Source organism: Miscanthus floridulus, chromosome 18 (assembly GCF_019320115.1).
Source record: "Miscanthus floridulus cultivar M001 chromosome 18, ASM1932011v1, whole genome shotgun sequence".
Taxonomy (NCBI): Eukaryota; Viridiplantae; Streptophyta; class Magnoliopsida; order Poales; family Poaceae; genus Miscanthus; species Miscanthus floridulus.
The window spans coordinates 123,348,973-123,367,936 of NC_089597.1; the positions used below are offsets into that span (position 1 = coordinate 123,348,973).

General features: G+C 51.0%; 3 protein-coding genes and 1 pseudogene across 3 annotated transcripts; 1 reads left to right on the top strand and 3 right to left on the bottom strand.

Moving 5' to 3' along the window:
- Positions 1–1,075: 1,075 nt before the first annotated feature.
- LOC136524556 (uncharacterized) lies at positions 1,076–1,883 on the top strand (annotated as a pseudogene).
- Positions 1,884–3,582: 1,699 nt separating this feature from the next.
- LOC136524557 (oryzain alpha chain-like) lies at positions 3,583–4,962 on the bottom strand. Its single transcript, XM_066517882.1, has 4 exons — positions 4,509–4,962; positions 4,178–4,410; positions 3,933–4,073; positions 3,583–3,840 (listed from the first exon to the last, which is right to left on the bottom strand). The coding sequence occupies exons 1-4, from the start codon at positions 4,960–4,962 to the stop codon at positions 3,583–3,585; spliced, it is 1,086 nt and encodes a 361-aa protein (XP_066373979.1).
- Positions 4,963–8,342: 3,380 nt separating this feature from the next.
- On the bottom strand, positions 8,343–10,488 carry LOC136522171 (oryzain alpha chain-like). Its single transcript, XM_066515963.1, has 4 exons — positions 10,026–10,488; positions 9,691–9,923; positions 9,458–9,598; positions 8,343–8,561 (listed from the first exon to the last, which is right to left on the bottom strand). Exons 1-4 carry the CDS (start codon positions 10,486–10,488, stop codon positions 8,343–8,345), a joined length of 1,056 nt encoding a protein of 351 aa, XP_066372060.1.
- Positions 10,489–11,986: 1,498 nt separating this feature from the next.
- On the bottom strand, positions 11,987–16,122 carry LOC136522170 (probable beta-1,4-xylosyltransferase IRX14). The gene is made up of 3 exons (XM_066515962.1): positions 15,037–16,122; positions 14,401–14,949; positions 11,987–12,423 (listed from the first exon to the last, which is right to left on the bottom strand). The coding sequence occupies exons 1-3, from the start codon at positions 15,864–15,866 to the stop codon at positions 12,225–12,227; spliced, it is 1,578 nt and encodes a 525-aa protein (XP_066372059.1). The 5' UTR covers positions 15,867–16,122; the 3' UTR covers positions 11,987–12,224.
- Positions 16,123–18,964: the final 2,842 nt, after the last annotated feature.

An 18,964-nucleotide genomic window follows, 5' to 3' on the forward strand; every position in this document is an offset into this window, starting at 1 on the left:
ATGAGAAGAAACTTGTTATGTCACAACAACTATAATGCAATCTTTTGTAATATATGCACATGAAATAATATAATGTAAAATACACATATGCATGCATGCATGTAAATATATATATGATGCATGCATGCATATATATATATATATATATATATATATATATATATATATATATATATATTTCTATGCTTGAATTGTGTGATTTAATACGTTCATTGTGCTTGAACCGAAACATACTATATGCGCGTATAAATGTATAATTAGCAGCGTACAATACGACTTCGAAAACCTATTTTGAAAAGAAAACAAAAAAATGAAAAGAAAAGAAAAAAGAAAAAAACCTTTAGTCCCGGTTCGTATTACCAACCGGGACTAAAGGTGCCGGCCATCGTGGCATGTCAGGAGGCACCTTTAGTCCCGGTTGGTGTTACCCACCGGGACTAAAGGTCCTCCTTTAGTCCCGGTTCCTGACCCGGGACTAAAGGACCCCCCTTTAGTCCCGGATGCTTGCTCCCGGGTGGGGAACCGGGACTAGAGGGGGTTCCCCACTGGGAGTAAAGCTCGGTTCTCTACCAGTGTAGCCTAAGGGCACTCCTAACCCAGAAACTAGGATGATTTCTATTTTCATTAATTAGGGTGCCAACTTGGAGAGAGAAGACATATGATTAGATAAAAAATGATTTTGAATAAAGAGTAAAATGTACCAGAGGTCCATTAACTTTCGTGAAGGTGTCATTTAGGTCCATCAACTTTGAAGCTGTATTTTTGGGTCCATTAACTTTTAAAATTATTCACTGCAGGTCCATACCCATTTACTTAACTTTAAATCTAAAGTATATTCATAGAAAACCCCCTACATTTTTTATCTTCTACATGCTCACCGTTCCTGCTCAACGTACCTAAAACAACACAACCCACAAATTCGCCGCCGCCGGCCCTAGTCCTGACGCTGACGCCACGACGCGTGCTGCTGCCACGGCTGGAGCGGAACGCGACTAGGCTCGTGGTGCGCTGGAGCATCCCCGCTGCGGCGAGGTCCCAGAGCACGTGGTCGGGCAGACGCAGTGTGAACCTCTCGATGCCGGCGCCGGTGCCAGTGCCGGTGCTAGCAGACGCTGCGACTGCGAGCGAGTGCCCTGTGGAGTGCGAGCGCGGGAACCGTGCGGGCACGCGGCCGGACTTGGAGCGCAGCGCACGCTTCACGCTGCCGATGCGTATCAGCTCGTCGGTCTCCTCTCTGATGATCCTCTCCTCCTGTGTCTCCTCCATGTCAATGACCACCGCAGCAGCAGCCGCTGGCGGCGCGGCTGTGGGCGACGGCAGCTGCAGCTCACCCACCTCGTGAAGCTGGAGCCCCCCACCCGCGGCGCCAGGGAACCGCGGGAGGCGATGAACGTGGAGGGTGGAGCCGGAGGCGTCGTTCCTCGTGCAGGTCAAGAACCCCGACCCGCCCTCCGGCGGCCGCGACGGCGGCGGGTTCCGCGGGCTGCTGAGCAAGCGCCGGGTGGCGTTCCCCGCGCACCTGCAGGGCGCGTTCGGCAGCCGGCGGTACGCGCCGGTGGACCCGCCGGACCTGCTCAACTACGAGGGCTGCGAGCTGCTGCTGATCGCGGCGTCGGACGACGTGGAGGACGAGATCGGGCTCCAGCTGGAGGGGGAAGTGGAGGTGGAGGACGGCGAGGGTGAGAACCAGCAGGCCGCGGCGAGCTGCTCGGACCTGGTGAAGATGTTCGGCGAGGTGGCCGACGTGAAGCCGCTGCTGAGCGGGAGCTGGGACTAGACCACGACTGATCCGCTGATCTGATGCCATTGTACAACGTTCGTAGGTCGTAGCTAAGTGTTTTAGTTTTGCTAGTACGCTGCTAATAGGTGTTTGTTCTGTACTGGACCGACTGCTGCTAGTGTGTGTTTATTAGTTTGCTGCGTAGTCCGTCCTTGCACAAGCTTCGTGTTGTGATGAGGATCAAATGACTGGCAGAGTGCGACGTTTTGTTGCTCGGCCCAGTCTGCTCGTGTGGTGCATGATATGATATGATATGGTGCTCGGCCCACTCTACTCGTATATACATACATGATCGTGACATAAAAAGCCAACATGAAACCAAACTGCATCTCTTCGGCAGTGAAACAAGCGTTGCTAAACCTGAACGCTGATCTCATATCCTCCGAGAGCGGCATGGCGGGCGGAGTGGACCAGAGAACAGGGGCGCCACTCGCTCCAGCGCTACACTGCCGCAGTGCTCCCGCTCCGATCCGGAACAGGAAGCGGCCGGTGGCCGACAGCGGCGCCGTGCGCAACACAATGGGTCGGCGAGTCAGCACGCCCCCGCGAAGGGGTGCGGGGCCGCTGGCGCGAACGTACGCATCTTCTCTTACCAAAAAACGCGGCAGCGAGTGACGCGACCGCGCGGGAGCGGCAGGCACGCGGTCGCCGCACGCCACGGCGGTGGCCGGTGGGGTTGTGGGAGCCTGGGAGTGTGCCGGCGCGCCAAGTCGATGGAGGAGCCGTGCATGCACGGGCCGCCGTTCTACGACTGCAGGGCGAAGCACGGCGCTGATACGGGAAAGCTGGTGCCGCATCATTTATTTCGACTCGTACTGCCTCAGCTTCTCGAAAGGAGGTACGGGGTTTTTAGCGAATGCACTCTAGATTTAACGTTAAATAAATGGGTATGAACCTGCAGTGAACTATTTTAAAAGTTCATGATCTAAAAATACGGTTTCAAAGTTAATGAATCTAAATAACATCCTCACGAAAGTTAATGGACCTCCGATACATTTTACTCTTGAAGATACTACCCATTAGAAATATAGTTACTGTGTGTAGTGTCTACATAAATTGACAGACATAGAAACTAGTTGTGGTTTCTAGCATGGACTGGCCTAAGACGTTTGACATGTCAAGTCTCCAAGTTATATTTTGATCATAAGTCACAAAAAAAGTTATACTTTAATCATTTTATATTTTATTGTTTATATAACATTATGAGTATTGGATAGTACATTTGATTACAAATCGAACCCTATCAAGTTTGCATTATAATAGTTAAAATTGTTAGCTAAATTATTAGTAAAAAATTATAAAGCGTGAATCTTAATGTGTGTGCGCAACTTATAAGCTGGTCCGGTGGGAGTAAGTTTTATTTATTGGCTCGCATATTTTTTTCCTCTACCAAATGGCTTACATTCTGAGGAATGCTCCCAAAATTTTCTTGTGCAAAATTTTATTTATACATAATTTATGAGAGTTGCTATATTTTAGGTGTCTGGGTTTTGAGGCAACAATCTTACGCAACCAACTAGCAGTATAATAATTATAAAGACAACTTACAAGAGATAATTCAATTTTTTCTATAGCTAAACAATGACAAAATTATATATTGTCTGAACAACAACAAAAAACAGTCACTTGAAATAATATAGGATAAGTGATAATTTAATTATTCATAGTTTATTTTCCGTGGTACATAAATAAATAAAGTTCCATATATGAGACCATTTGCATCACAACTCACAACAACAAACGTGTAAACAAACACTCTTAAACCACAGCAAGGGGCAACAAATCGGTGGTCAGCAGACTGCCTAAGCACGAACCATCTTGATCTCCGGCTCAGCCGTCGGGTTGGGGCCATTCTTCACCGGGTACGACGCATCCATGGCGATGCCGCACTTGCCCATGGGCAGAAACACGTTGCGCGCCATGCGGATGTAGCCAGCCTCCCCCCATTCAGGTCCCCACGAGTTCTTCACGATCCAGAAGTCCTTGCCGTCCTCGCTGCCGTAGCCCACCGCCGTCACGCCGTGGTCCAGCTTCAGCCCGCAGATACCGCTGAAGATGCCCTGTACGTACGCACGAGAGATTGGGAAGAACAGTTTCAGAACAAAGGACAGCTCCTGCTGCTGCTCTCACTCTCATGCTTACTACGGCTTACCGAGCTGTAGAGCTGGAATGCAAGACCGCCAGCATCAATGGCGACGCTAACAGGCTGGTTTGCCACCGCCTTCTGCAGCGCCTTCTCGTTGTTGGCCGGCACATTCTCGTATGAATCTATGGACACAACCTTTCTGTTTTCCTGCATGCGTTGAATAAAAAGGAAACCTGCTCCATCAGACCATCGCCACCAATGCAGCATGCATATTGTTCATGCTGAGATTTATGACTTATGAGAGTGCTGACCCGGATGGCATCGCAAGCCATGTCAGTTCCGATGAAGGGATAGTCGGCCTCGGTGTCAATGCCGCCATTGTTGATGACGAACTGGAAAGCGTTGTCCATCTGCCCGCCATTGCAGCCGCTGTCCTGGGTGTCGCAGTCAATCAGCTCCTGCTCCGACAGCGACACCAGGTCGCCCGTCACGATCTTGTTGATCCCTTCCAAGGCTGCCACCGCCGAGAACGCCCAGCACCCACCTGCATGCATCTCTCAGTGACCAGAGAGGCAGAGATCATCAGTAACGAGCATTCTACGTAGAGTATCATGCAGCATGGAGCGGTGTACGACTACGAACCGCATTTCTGTTGGTTCTTGACCACGGTGACGGCGCCCCGGAGGCGCCAGTCGACGGCGTCGGGGAGGTCGTCGCCGGCGCGCGGCAGGTAGCGGTTGCTCGCGACCCGGGGCCTAGTGGAGTTGCGGAAGCCGAGGACGCGGCCGCGGTACTCCTCCAGGGTGAGGTCGGCCAAGGGGGTGAGGCCGAGGCGGAAGGTGTGCAGCCCCGCGTCCGCCTCCGCGTTGTGCGCGTCGATGTACCGCAGGTTGTCGCGGAACACCTCCAGCCGCAGCCGGTCGGAGCTGACGTCGCAGGGCGGCCGGCCGTGCTTCGACTTCCACGCCTCGTACATACGCCGCACCTCGTGGTCCGCCCGCTCTAGCGGCGCCGCCTCCGCGACAGTCGCGGCGGCCAGTGCCACCGTCAGCGCGAGCAGCGCCGCGGCGGGTGAAGCGGAGCGTGGTGGACTCATTGCGTTGCGACACCCAAGCTTGAGAGATGACGACGGAAAGCGGAAGGAGAAGGCGGCGGAGAGTATCTCTGAATTGCTGGTGTGTCTGTCAGGGAGCAGTGGGCTCGTCAATTTATACCACTGTCTGAAGCCTGAAATGCTCGACCATTCGTTGACCTGTCACAAACAGAGGGCTGCCGCCATGGCAAGGTGCTGATTTTGATTCAGCTCTGCGTGCCAATAGATAACTACGAAGATGCTTGTTTGTGACACGGTTTCTGATTCAGCTTCAAGGATGTTAGAAAGCTGTCGCTGAACAAAGCAGAAGATGCATGTCTTGTTCGCAGCAGCTTCTACGTTCTAATTTGCGCTTACATTACAAGTGTGGCGATGTAGGATGATCCAGACTTGTTTCTGATTGATGGATGAATGAATAATAGATGGCGTAGTGGATAGGGCGGCTCCAAGACTTCCAATTATGGGTGCTCGGATTTGGACGATCCCTCGGCAAGATCGTAGGATTAGAGCACGCAGCCGGTCGTTTAGCGAACATAATGGGCTCGAACAAACCCTATTACTTTACTCCAAGTTCAGCATGTATTGACCCCTAAAATGTGTTGTCACACTCACACGAGTATGTCACGCGCCCTGACGATTCCTCAGGTCGGGCCATAAAAAGTTAGGCTGTTTTAATTTCAGGCCACAAAATCGTGCCTACCCACGGACCGGCCTTTTCTTTCTTTCTTTGTGTGTGTGTGTGTGTGTGTGGGGGGGGGGGGGGGGGGGGGGGGGGCGGAGAGAGAGAGATCACCTGGTTTTCATGAGAGGAAACTTATCTAGACTCTAAATTGGACATCTCACATATGCGCATTTTCGATCATCTTAGCGAGAGGTACACAATGGTGAATCTCATTCAAGTCATTTTCAAAACTGAGGACCTGGTTTGGAAAACAGGATGATCCTATTTTCCCAAATAGCCCATTAAGTGTCAATTTTGCTCGCAAACATCATGCATTGTGGATTCTGATCCTATAATCACCAGTGCCTACTCTTATGTTGTCACTTCCCAACTTCCATTACGCCAAGTCGCAAAAAAAAAAGCTTCCATTACGCCAAATGGGACACTCATGTGTCTCCTCGTTGTTGTAAAGTATATTCTAGGGTGTATATCGCTGGTCCTTAAATCCGGAATCTACTAGTATTTTCAACTGTCATCTTCGTAATAACTTTTCTCTGATTTTTTATAGTGTGTCACCCCAGCAAATTGTTGAAGCACCTACAACTTTAGATTCACCATCTTACTTTCGACCTCTCTAGCACTTCCACCTCCCGATAAGAACACGACATGACCAAGATTGCTCCTCAACACGGTTGTGCCCTTTATAGTTTATACCCATCCGAGCTCCCATATAATTGTAGTCATCATGGAAAATCGTCATTACTAGCAAGAATCTGCACCAACGAGTCGCGACACCACCCAGTACCGACACACTAACGGTCACATTATACTTATTGGGGTTGCTACCTATTTAGATGATAACTTTACCAGCTTAAGGACCGAATGGTCCAAGAGAGGGTTGGAATTAGGCACTAAAAAGGCACAAATTAAAGCCAATATTTTTAAATAATGATGCACATTTGCTACTCACTCATGATAATGATCAAAATGCTCCCCCTATGGAAACTCAACTCCCAAGATGTGCCTATCTAATACATGAATCAGAGAGCTTGTCATGGAACACAAATATATATACATAGTCCACAAATGAGAGCCACAGAACACAGTTGACACAACGCGATTTATGTGGAAAACCTCTTCAAGATGAGAAATAAAAACCACGGGACAATTTATCCACTCCAAGTTCCCACTACAATCAATAATGGGAACAAGAAGTATTCTCTAGAGTATCTAGAGGATTACAATAGTTGGAACACATTCATAAAATTGCAAACTTGGCATCAACTACAACCACAACCATCTAACAAGAGGAATGACAACAAGTAAACATAGAAGTCACAGATTTTATCCCCCCTCAGTAATCAATTCATATCTCATATACTATAGTTCCACTAACGAATTTTGGTAGGCATGAAGATTGAGTCCCCTAACCGTTGACCAAGTTTCATCTCAATCAGACACATTTTCACCACCCAAATCAATCATCTACTGAAACTACAATACAAATCTGATGCTCTGCTGAACGAGTCCTCAAAACGACTGAACTGATTGAAGTACTCTAAGTGTATAACAAGCTCACCAAGTTTGGTGCCAATTCAATCACGTTTGAGCCTCCAATCACAATCTTGAAGATCATCGATTAGAGCTACCAAATATGGACAGATTTGCTTCTCTTTTTTCTTCCTCTCTTCTCACGTTGTGTTGTGTACTCTTGTGTTCTCTCTCTCTCTCTCTCTCTCTCTCTCTCTCTCAACAGCAACAGATAAGGCAAAGAGGAGGGAAGCATTTCTCTTCTCTCCTTTCTTTTAAGGAGTGATCTCCACCATCGATTCCAACCAAAATCAACAATTCATTGTGAGCTACAATGGACTGCTTTGCTGGGCTCCAAATCATCCTCCATTTGGAGCAACAATCCAGTAGATACAAAATCTATCTCAGTATCACTATCACAAAGAAAGCATCGAATTATTTCATCAAGTCATTAAGTGCGAACAACTTCTACTCAAGTATGTATTATGTAACAAAAGAGAAATGTTATCCGACACTTGAGTGTTTTAGAGCAATCCAACACTCTATTTTTCCTTCTCTTCTCTTCCTCTCCCTCTCTTCTTTTCCAACTTCGGCGGGCTTAGAAGGGGCTCTGGGGACGCAGGCCGGCCAGGCGGTGGCAGGATGGCGGCTGGGGCTCCGGCAGCGTCGGAGGCAGTTGGGCTAGGTCAGGGCGGAGGCGCCCATGGCCATGGCGGCGGCGGGAGGAGGAGAGGAAGGAGGAGGTCGCCACGGGCGGTAGAGCTCCATGACCGTGGAGCTCCAGTGAAACCCAACCGCGCCGCAGTGGGCCGCGGCGGCGCACCGGGTGGAGGAAGAAGGTACGGAGGAAAAAAAATCGGGTGTTGGAAGAACCTAAAACACGCGAGTGTTAACAAAAACTAACAAATGGCTTTACATTGTGAGGAATACTCCGGAAATTTCACTTATAAAAGTTTATTTTGTTACATAATATTAACTTTATTCGTAACTTATTTGTCGTGTTACAAATAAATAAATAAAATTCAATAATGAGACTATTTTCACCAGAACACTTAGTACAACAAACGCTTAAACGCTAAACAAAGACGTACTCTTAGGCAGACACCAGAGCAAGGGCAAGCGGTCAGCAGAGCCTGCCTACAGCAATAACCATCTTGAACTTTTGATCCATGGCTTAATTAGTCGTCGTCGGTCAGCGGTCGTTCTTGACGGGGTAGGACGCGTACATGGCGATGCCGCACGTGCCCATGGGCAAAAGCACATTTCGCTTCATGCGGATGTAGCCAGCCTCGCCCCACGTGGCGCCCCACGAGTTCTTCACGATCCAGAAATCCTCGCCGTTCTCGCTGCCGTAGCCCACCGCCGTCACTCCGTGGTCCAGTATGTACCCGCATGGCCCGTTGAAGATGCCCTGCATGCATGTACACAAGTTTATATTGACCGATCGATCGACAAGAACACTTCAGAACAAAGAACAGCGCCTGCTGCTAGCTAGAGCTCCTAGCTTATAGGCTGGTTTAGGGCATGCTTGACAGGACTCCAGCTCTGAAAACACAGCTCGAGAGCAGGTGATCCACCATAGAGCAGCTCTATGGTGAAGCTGATCTCCCACCAAACCGTTTTGTAGAGCTCCAACTCTTCGATGGACTTATATTTAATTATTGAAACCTAATCAGGGACCAAAATAAAAAAAACGCGTCTTCTTCCTCTCTCTCGATCGATACGGCCATGGCAGGCATTCCCGGCTGAGGAGGAGCGCGGGGGACGGGCCGTCGGTGGGAGGGGCGCTGGGGAGGGGCCGCTGGCCAGAGGGGCACCGACTGCAGGCCGGAGGTGCGGCCACGGCTACGCATCGCACACCGGCCATGGCGGTGCATCCCGTGTGGCCATGGCGGGCGCGGCCATGCCTGGCCTCCGGGCGACGGTTCGGCGGGGTAGGGCTCCCTGCGGGACGCGCGCCGGCCAGGTGGCCGTGGTGGTCCCTGCCGCACCTGCGAGAGAAGAAGAAGCGCGGGGATTGGGGCAACGGGGAAAGAAACGCGAGGAAAAAAAGAACGAACCATTCATTTTCCACTAATCAATGGCATGGTGGGTAACTCTAGTCAACTCCACATATCCATGAGTTTTCAGAGCACCTCTTAAGGTGCTCCGTGAATTTGGTGGATCTGGAAGCTAGATCCACGTTTTTTGCGGAGCTAGGGTGTTTGGCTGGAAAAATTGAGAGCGGAGCTGTTTTGAGCTCTACCAAGCAGGCTGTGATTCTGTGCTCCGATCCTTGTCCTTCACCCAAAATGCATGCATGCTTACCGAGCTGTAGTGTTGGAACGCAGGACCGTTCGTGTCAATGGCGACACTGACCGGCTGGTTCGCCACCGCCTTCTGCAGCGCCTTCTCATCGTTGGTTGGCACGTTCTCGTATGAATCTATGGACACAACCTTTCTCTTCTCCTGCATTTGAGCAAAATGCAAACTTTCCATCACTGCCAATGCACCGCAGGCGCAGAGGCTTATATACGAGACTTGTGAGAAGTTGTACCGACCCTGATGGCATCGCAAGTCCCATTAGTTCCGATGAAGGGATAGTCGGCCTCGGTGTCAATGCCGCCGTTGTCGATCACGAACTGGAAAGCCTTCTGCATCTCTCCACCGTGGCAGCCGTAGTCCTCACTGTCACAGTCAATCAGCTCCTGCTCCGACAACGATATGAGGTTGTTCGTCACGATCTTGTTGATCCCCTCCATTGCTGCCACCGCCGAGAACGCCCAGCACCCACCTGCATCATCCCTCACGACCGGCCCAGAGATCATCATCAGTGCAAATCCTTGTACTAACCCGGCGAAGTAATTAACGAGCATGGAGATTAATCAGTACGAACCGCAGTCCAGCTGGTTCTTGACCCCGGTTACGGCGCCCTGCTGGCGCCAGTCGACGGCGTCGGGGAGGTCATCGCCGGCGCGGGGCAGGTAGCGGTCGCTCGCGACGCGGGGCAGAGTGGAGTTGAGGAAGCCGAAGGCTCGGGCTCGGAACTCCTCCAGGGTGAGGTCGGTGAAGGGGGTGAGGCCGAGGCGGAAGGTGTGCAGCCCCGCGTCCGCCTCCGCGTTGTGCCTGTCGATGTACCGCAGGTTGTCGCGGAACACCTCCAGCCGGTCGGAGCTGCCGTCGCGCGGCCGGCTGTGCTCCGACTTCCACGCCTCGTAGAGCCGCCGCACCTCCTCGTCCGCCCGCTCCAGCGGCGCCGTCGAGCGCAAGTCGCGCGCCGCGGCGACGGTCGTGGCGGCCAGTGCCACCGTGAGCGCGAGCAGCGCCACGGTGGCAACCGGGGAGCGTGGTGGACTCATGGCGATCCCCTGATGCACTGGTTTGGATTGACCCCTCAAACCTCAAGCTCGATCGATCGGAGCAGCAAGAGATAACGAGAAGCGGAAGGAGAAGGTGATCGACGACGATCGAAGAGTACAATTTGTGAACTGCTGGTGTGTCTCAGTGTCTGCCCTGCCCATGCAGTGGCTCATCAAATTTATAGCCACCGGAGGCAACGAGCTGGGCGCCACCGGACCCACGGCCAACCCCACCACCACGCAACCTAAAAAGCTCGTGCCCTGATGATGCCTGTCTGTCTCGGTTCTCAAACAGAGGGCTGTCACCTTGTTAACGTGTGTTGGTTTGGATTCAACTCTGTCTGTCAAGTGTCAAGAGAGCGATCGAGAACTACGACGATCCTTGCTATGACACGGTCTCTGATTTAGCTGCTTGAAGCAGTTTCAAATGGCAGGAATAATAATCCACTTCAACATATGGAAGGGAGTTGAACAAAGCATAAGATCGATGACTTGTTCGCAGCAGCTTCTACGTTCTAACTTGTGCATCGTCCAGCTCGATAAGAGTAGGATGAGTTGTAAAGTTGGAATTAAGAATTTTCAAGTCAAAATGTGAGGCTATCTTACAGGTCAACATACATCTTACCTTATATTAGACGTGAGGTTCGAAAAAATTAAGTTGGTGACATATCATCCTATTATTCAATTACAACCAAACGCTGCTTTGTTGCTGCGTTTCCTTTGTTGCTGCGTGCAACTGCTGCTTTTCTGATCTGGGTGCACACGCGTCCGCGGCGCGGGGGCTCATGGCGTTTGGGCCGTGGCGGGAGGCTGGCTGGCAGTTCGCCTTCGCGGAAGTGATCGCGTTGCATCACGCGGTGCGGGTGGCCGCTCCACAGACAGTCCCGTTCGACACTCGACGGGTACTCGCCGCGGCTGCACCAGCACAACCGGTCTGCCCCTCGCTGATGCGGCGTCTTCCGATTGCCCCGATCGTAAGATCCAACACTCCGAGCAATCAATCGCCAACGCCAAATGCTTAAGCAACTGTCTATGGGAGATGCAGCAGCATGCTGCACCCAACAGCAAGCAAGGACCTCAGAAAACGATTGGTTTGCTCCAGCCTACAGGTATTATACTCCAAGTCTACAAGACCATCCACGGCCATTTCTCAAACAGGCAATCATGGCGGCTTTGGCTCAATACGTGACGTGACGACCTCTCTACGGATTGGAATTGGTGGAGAAAATAACCAACGGATTTGGTTTAACATCCCTGCTTATCTCAATACACATGGATGCTCGAGAATGCAGCACATGGATGCTCGAGAATGCAGGTATGCGCACCCAGCCATCAGCCCATGCTCGAGAATGCAGCCTGTTCGCTTTTCAGGCAGGGCTTATCAGTCATGATACAATGTTTTTCTCTCACAACAAACCAGCACCAGCCGGGCTTATCAGCCCAGAAACCAATAAGCGAACAGGCTGGTTGAGTACTTTCTTCACAACCATAGACATACTTCCAGAATTCAGCCACCATTTTTCAGTTTCCAATGCAGCATACATTACAACACAACAGATACAGCTACATTAAAAGTGTGCACTCTACAGATAACATACCCAAGCGTGGACCATCGCCACAAGAGCAAAAACATCAGGAAAAAAAAACACAGCCACCACCAGATTAACCGGATTCGCTTCCTACTGTGTTTTTGCAGGGTGTGAGAGATATACATTACAATGCCAGTACGTTTTGCATCAGTTGTGTTGCCCTTGAGGGTCGCCCTTCCGTTTCGTGGTGCCTTGGGGCCGAGATGATTTGTTGGCTCTTGACAGGCGCCTATCCTCCTGCTCTTGCTTGTCGTCCAACAACTCAGATGGAAGCTCGGTGGTGGTTTCAGGCCATGGAGTGCGCTTTGCAGGGACGACGATTTCCAAAGGTGGCTCAATTACCCATCTGCAAAAGAACGTTTTCAGTTGTGGCTAAGAAAGAAAAGGAAAGCTAAATGGGCAAAAGAATTAAACATGAGAGAGACATGAGTAAATTAAACAGCTAATTGCACTCTAAAGGATCCAGTTTCTTAGGTAAGGAAAAATGTTTTCACTCTTTGTTGGTTTCAATGAAATTAATGTTTTCCTAAGGGAACCCAATGTTTTCACTCTCTGTTGGTTTCAATGAAACTAACTATTTCCCTTACAAGACCTTTTCCTTGTTCAAGGTCCCAGGAACAAGATACTTATCACACATGATTATCAAAGACACTCTTGTCACGAGAACCCAGTTTTTTTCTTTTTTAGAGTGACGAGGACCTGGTCTTCAACCATGAGATCAGCCTAGATGCTAGATTTCATGCCAAACAAAACATAAAAATAATACTCTGTCAAATGTTAATAATGATACATTGGAATCTATCTCGCGCCTTAGCCATGTGGCACCATGGAAGAGGCAAATTGTTAAGATAGCATGTAATCTTACACTCTAGTAGGCATCAAATAAGTAGTAACTGTCTAAAAATTTCCAGAACCCAGTTTTTTTTAGCACTTACAAACATCAAATTTACAGGTTCAGCAGCTTAAAATCAACAACAAAACCTTTTAGTAGAGGTACAAATGGTCTGATAATACCTACAGATATGAATACATGTAGCTACTGTATTTCTCGAATTTAGATTCAAATAGTGTCAGTTGTGTCTCGGATAAGCTATGAATGGATATCAACATCATATATATCCGATTTGGAGCATTCAGATATGGACGGATCTGAACTCTAAACGAAGTCGAACCCAGATACAAACGGAAAATACCCGTACTATTTGCACCCCTATCTTTTAGTGCCAAAGCTAGTTGGGAGAGGCTACATGCCTAAATCAGTTTACAATAAGAAAGCACATACGAATTGGACATAATGCAGGCAAAGCAAAGAAAGTATATTTAAGCTGCATATCAAAATCAAATCCCTTCTACAAAGTAAAATTAAACATGATGTCTTCAGTAGCACAAAGCAAATTTCATACTTCGTTGATCACGAATATGAGATTTGTCCCAAGTCAACTTTTTACAAAAAACTTTGACAGGTAATATCTATAAAAAATTATATCAAATGAAAAGAGCTATATGTTGTAAAAGTAATTTTACATAATGAATCTACTTGTGTTGTCAATATACATAAAATTTTAGTTATTGATTGTCAAAGTTGAAATTTTTTAACCTACTACAGACATAGATGGGCTTATATTTACAATCAAAGCTTCAGAGGAAGTAGATTATAGAGTTTTCAATCAGTGTTTGCTGGTATTATCACATCCTAGACAAGTATGGAAACTCTATGACCAGACCAGACTGGCTTAGTGACAGGACAACATAAACTATTTTACTTGATGTATTAAGGGACTACTGTAAAGCAGTTGTTGGTGACATACTTATCTCAATGCAATCAGTCAATGAGTCAATCACATTCAACATGATAAAATCCATATAAGATTCATATGTAACAAAGGGCTTGTTTGGCAGGACGTGTGGAGCTAAGGTTTGGTGTGCACCGAGAGTGTTGGGGTGTCTCATTTTAATTAAAGACTAAAACTAGTTATTTAAGGAGTTTTATTATAGCATACAAACTCCAAACCTGGCGTGGTCCGCATGATATCTTGAAGCTGGAGCTCAGCCAAACAGGGCCAAAGTTTCAGTTGCTGGGTAGCTATTAGACAGTTGGTTTATATCCAGTTGCCACAAATATCCATTGGAGATGTTGAGCCCGTGAACCTAGCTAAGTCTGATAAGGCTTAACTAATAACTTAACAAAGTTAAAAAAAAGGAGTTTCCATGACTCTAGATGTTTGAATCTTGGATGCTAACAGAACATTGTAATCTTTCCCAATAGCATAGCTGGGCTGGGTAGCAAAAAAAATGTCAAATAATGGGATGTCGAAAAACTCACCCCTGAGGAAACTTGCTGTCAGCCCGTGCTTCAACACGGAGCCACCACAGCAGGACCTTCTTCCCACAGTTGCCCAGTGGCTCAACAGAGGACGGATCATTCAACAGAGTAAGTGGGTTCTCAATCTCCTCTCCATTCTCGCCCACAGCATCAAGATCCTTTACCCAGTCAGGCTTGCCGTCAGCCTCCTTCCACAGCATTCTGGAGTTCAACACAAAGCCAGCCCACTCCAAACCCCTGGGCAGAACTGGGGCCGCCTCTCCAACCACTGTGGCGGTCTTCCCAGAGAAGGGCAGTGAGTTGAACGTGTGCCATCCAGCCAGATGCCCTGAGGAGTTGCAAGCAGGGCCCTGGACTGGAAGAGGCATATTCTGCTTGTCCTCCTCGCTGAGCCGTAGTTGGTCTGCCGTTCCAGTATGCGCAAGGATTCCAACGGATACAGCACCCATCCACTGGACCTTCTGCACCTCATCAAACAGCTCCATGCTATGAACATTGCTGTCGTCCGCAAAAACAACTACACCATCCATCTTCCTCTCACGGATCACGCTGCACAAGGAAACCGATCCTTCATCAGCGACCTTCTCTCCATAACTATACTAGCTAGCTGAGGAAGCAGTAGGAAACCATACATACCGTAGGGCGTGGAGGCGCATCCGGTTCTCAGTGGCGTGGCGGTCGGCCCAGTCGTGGGGCATGCGGTCAGGGAATGGGATGTGGACGAAAGTGAGGCCAGAGCGCGCAAGCATCGAAGCCGTGGCGTTGGTGGTGCCGCCCGCCTCGACGACGATCCAGGTGAGCGGGTACGGCACGTTGCGGAGGGAGTGGAGGAGGCCTGTGAGGTGGAGCGCCTGGAACGCGCGGGAGTAGGTCGGGGTGACGACGAGCACCTGCCTGGGCTCCTTGACGCCGTACCAGCGGCGCTGCTCCTCCTGCACGCGCTCCATGATCCGGTGCGCCCGCATCACCTCGACGGGGTCCGGGTGCGGCCACGGCCGGATCCGAATCCCGTGCCTCCCCACCACGACGTGGCTCTGCAGATTCCCGGACGACGCCGCATCCAGCGCGGTGCGGTTAGCGGGGCCGGACGGGGGAGTGTTGGCGGCGGCGAAGGAGAGCGTGAAGGTGTTGGTGGTCGTCGTCGTGGTTGTCGTAGTTGTGGTGGTAGTGGTGGTGGCGCGCAGGACCGCGGCCGAGGACGAGGAGGTGGTGGAGTGGTAGAGCGCGGTGGTGGAGAAGAGCAGGAAGAAGAGGAGCCGCGAGAAGCGGAAGCCGAGGAAGAGCGAGATGAGGCAGCAGAGCGCGTGGAGCAGGAACCAGAAGGTGGAGGAAGCCGGCGCCCGCGGGCCCGCCCCGCCGCCGTCGGCCATAGCCCCGTCTGCCCCCGCTGCGCCGCCGCCCGACGACCGCGCTGCCGCCGCCGACGAGCGCCGCAGCTGGCTCTGCGGCAGCAGCGACTTCATCATAGCCGCCGGATCTGGTGGGCTTCCCCCGCCGCCCGGCGCTCCCTCCTCCTCCTCCTCCGCCCGGCTCGAACGGAATCAATCGATCGCGCTCGTCGGCGGGTAGAGGTGGGGTGGGGTGGGGTGGATAGTTTTTGTGGGGGGAGAGGTTGGTGGGGGGTGAAGTGCGGGGCACGAAACAGCGGGTGCGGAGGTGAGGTGAGCTATCAATTGTTGGGCAGAGGAAAAGGAAGGGGAGGAGGGGGAGAGCATTGGGTTGGGTTGGTGCCCGACGGGGACGGGGTCGCTGGAGCCGAGAAGAAGCCAAAGGCGCAAGCGCGTGCCCCGGTGCGCGGTGCGGGGGTGCGCGAGGCGAGGGCGAGGGCGAGGACGGGGGGATCGGGTTGGGGGAGTTTGGTGAGGAGGTGGGGGCGGGATGCCGAACCCGCGGGGCGCGGACGGGGTCGGCGGCGCGGCGTGGCGCGGGAGAGGGGTTGGACTGGAGTTCTACTTCTACTGGACCAGGCCGCGGGTCGGTCGCCGGAGACACTTGCGCGTTCGGTGACGGCGTGTCGCCGTGTACCGTTTCGTCATTCTGTTTTTTAGTTCAAAAAACATAAATTTTGCTTCGTTTTTTTTTATAGAGGTGTCAGGTGTGCAGCATGCTCGTTTGATGATTTCCGTCGAGGTTTATCGGCTAGCCAACAATATTTTTTTCTCTCAGTAAATCAATATTAATCGAACTTATCAATTAAGAAACCATCCGGCATCCGGCTAACAGGTGGTAGTGGTTTGTGTTTCTTACGTTTTCAATGATTGCCAGCTGCCAGCGTCGGCGGCACTCAGGTTTGTGCCAGCTGCGTTTGACTTAGCGTCGGTTCAGGGTTTTTGTCCCGAAGGACTAAAGAAGTCATGTTTGTACAGGTGGTCATGATTCTTAGGATCTATGTAATCCCCAAATTGCATAGAAATTTAGTTCGTTAAATCCTACACGATCATGCTACTGCACAAATTTAAGTTCAATTTTACTCCCTCCGTCTCCAATTAACTGTCTCCGTTGATTTCCATACCGAAAGTTTGATTCGATTTGAAGAAAATACTTACAACATTTATGTCGGTGTTTCGAGTAAGCACCGGCTAGTAAATTTGTATATTACGCGTCTGACTCAGATGGTGTGCTAAGAGGACACAAGGATTATACTGGTTCGGACCGAATGTCCCTACGTCCAATTTCGAGCTGCTCATGTTACTAGCACTGAGTTTGTAGTAGGGGGTTACAAACTGGCGAAAGAGGGAGATAGCTCCCAAATCTCTGGTGTGATGCGGTGTGTTTGTTCGATGAATCGCTCCCGATACGGTACGGTGAACTGATGAGTCGATGTCCTAGGTGGGACGCCCTGCTTTCTCTTTTATAGGCCAAAGGAAAGCAGGGTTACAGCCGAAGGGAGGAGAAAAAAGAGAGAAAGAAATAAGGTTCCCGGAGGTATACCGTCCTCCTCTTCACGTGGGTCCCGCTGACTCTATAGATCGTGGTGGCAACGGCGTCGTACCCGGGTCCTGTTGGCCACTGCAGCTTACGTGCGAGCGTTGTGCGCCATTCTTGTCTTCCGTCCCATCCGAGCGGACGGAATGGTCAAAGGGTCCCCTGACAGAAAGCCATGCGGAGGGCTAGCGCTACAGTGCCAGACAACTAACGTCGGTTGACTAACGTTGGACAGTGGTCAGGCAAGGAGTTGGTAGCATAGTGACCACGCGTCCGTCACTAGGGGCGATGTGAGTCCCCCGGGATGACATGTCGTGGGAACGGGTCGTGTTGAAATGTGACCGCTCCCAGCATGATGCAAGAAGTTTGATCTTGAGTGGTACTTTCTGGGCCATTGTGGTTGGCGGCGACATGAGCTTCCGTTAGGGACCGTGTTCGAGGGATCGGGCGAGGCAGAGCCAGTCCTCAGACATCAGCTGAGGCAGAGCCAACCCTCAGGGGTCAGCCGAGGCAAAGCCTACCCTCGGGAGTCAGCCAAAGTGGAGCCAGCCCTCGGACGTCGAGCGAGGTGGAGCTGACCCTTAGATGTCGGGCGAGACGGAGCCAACCTTTGGGGTCGAACGAGACGGAGTCAGCCCTTGGGAGTCAGCTGAGGTGGAGCCGACCCTAGGGGGTCGGACGAGGCAGAGATCGTGGCCTTAGTGTCCACCGAGGCCGAGCCAACCCTCAGGGATCGGACGAGGTGGAGCCCATGGCCTCGGTGGTCAAACGAGGTGGAGCCCAGCAAGAGGTGTAGTCGCGCTCTTGACCGCTCGGATGGATCGATCATTGATGGTCATTAGCTCCTCATCTTCGGGTACCCTAGCATTGGTCCCCGACAGTAGCCCCCTAGCCCCCGGACGATTCGGGTAGAATCACCTGGGGGATTTTTCGACTTGCCAGTAGGTACGCGTGAGCACACCCGGTGGGTGTAGCCCCCGAGCCTGCGGAGGAGTAGAATACTTCTTCGGTGGTTTTTTGAAAGGGAGGACTCCGAGGGCCCTGGCCTTCTTTTGTTGCCCACGGCGTGTCCTGGGAACAATGATTCCTTTTTGTCGAGATCGGACCCTTCACCGTTATGACCGTGAGGTTTGGTGGTTCGTTAGCTAGATAGCTCGATTGGGGCCTCGGCATCTCGTTCGCCGGGATTCGACTAGGGTCAGTATGGCTGAGACCTGATCGTGGGCTAAGATACCCGTGGCGCTCGTGCGCCTAGGTACTAGCTGCTTGTGGGGCTCATCCCTTTCTATCCCTTATCGTAAGGGTGCCTGGAGCGATTGTCGAACCCATTGATGGGCCAACCGTCAAACTCCTGGGCCTAGATGGGCCGTAGAGGTGTTTTTTGATCCGTATTCCTCTTACTCGTAACGAGTCGTGGCCCGCCTAGGGAGGTGAAACGTCTGGCACATCTTCTGAGGGAAAGGGTAGGGATTGCGTTCGTATATCCCGTGGCGTAACGTTATAGCAGATCATGGCGGGCACGGAGATCTAGGTGGATGGTTGGTTTCCTCGCATCCATCGCCCCTATAAAACCAAAGGGTTCGCCCCTAGGGTTTCATACCTTGCCTTCTTGCCTTCGTATCTGCAACCTCCACCGCCA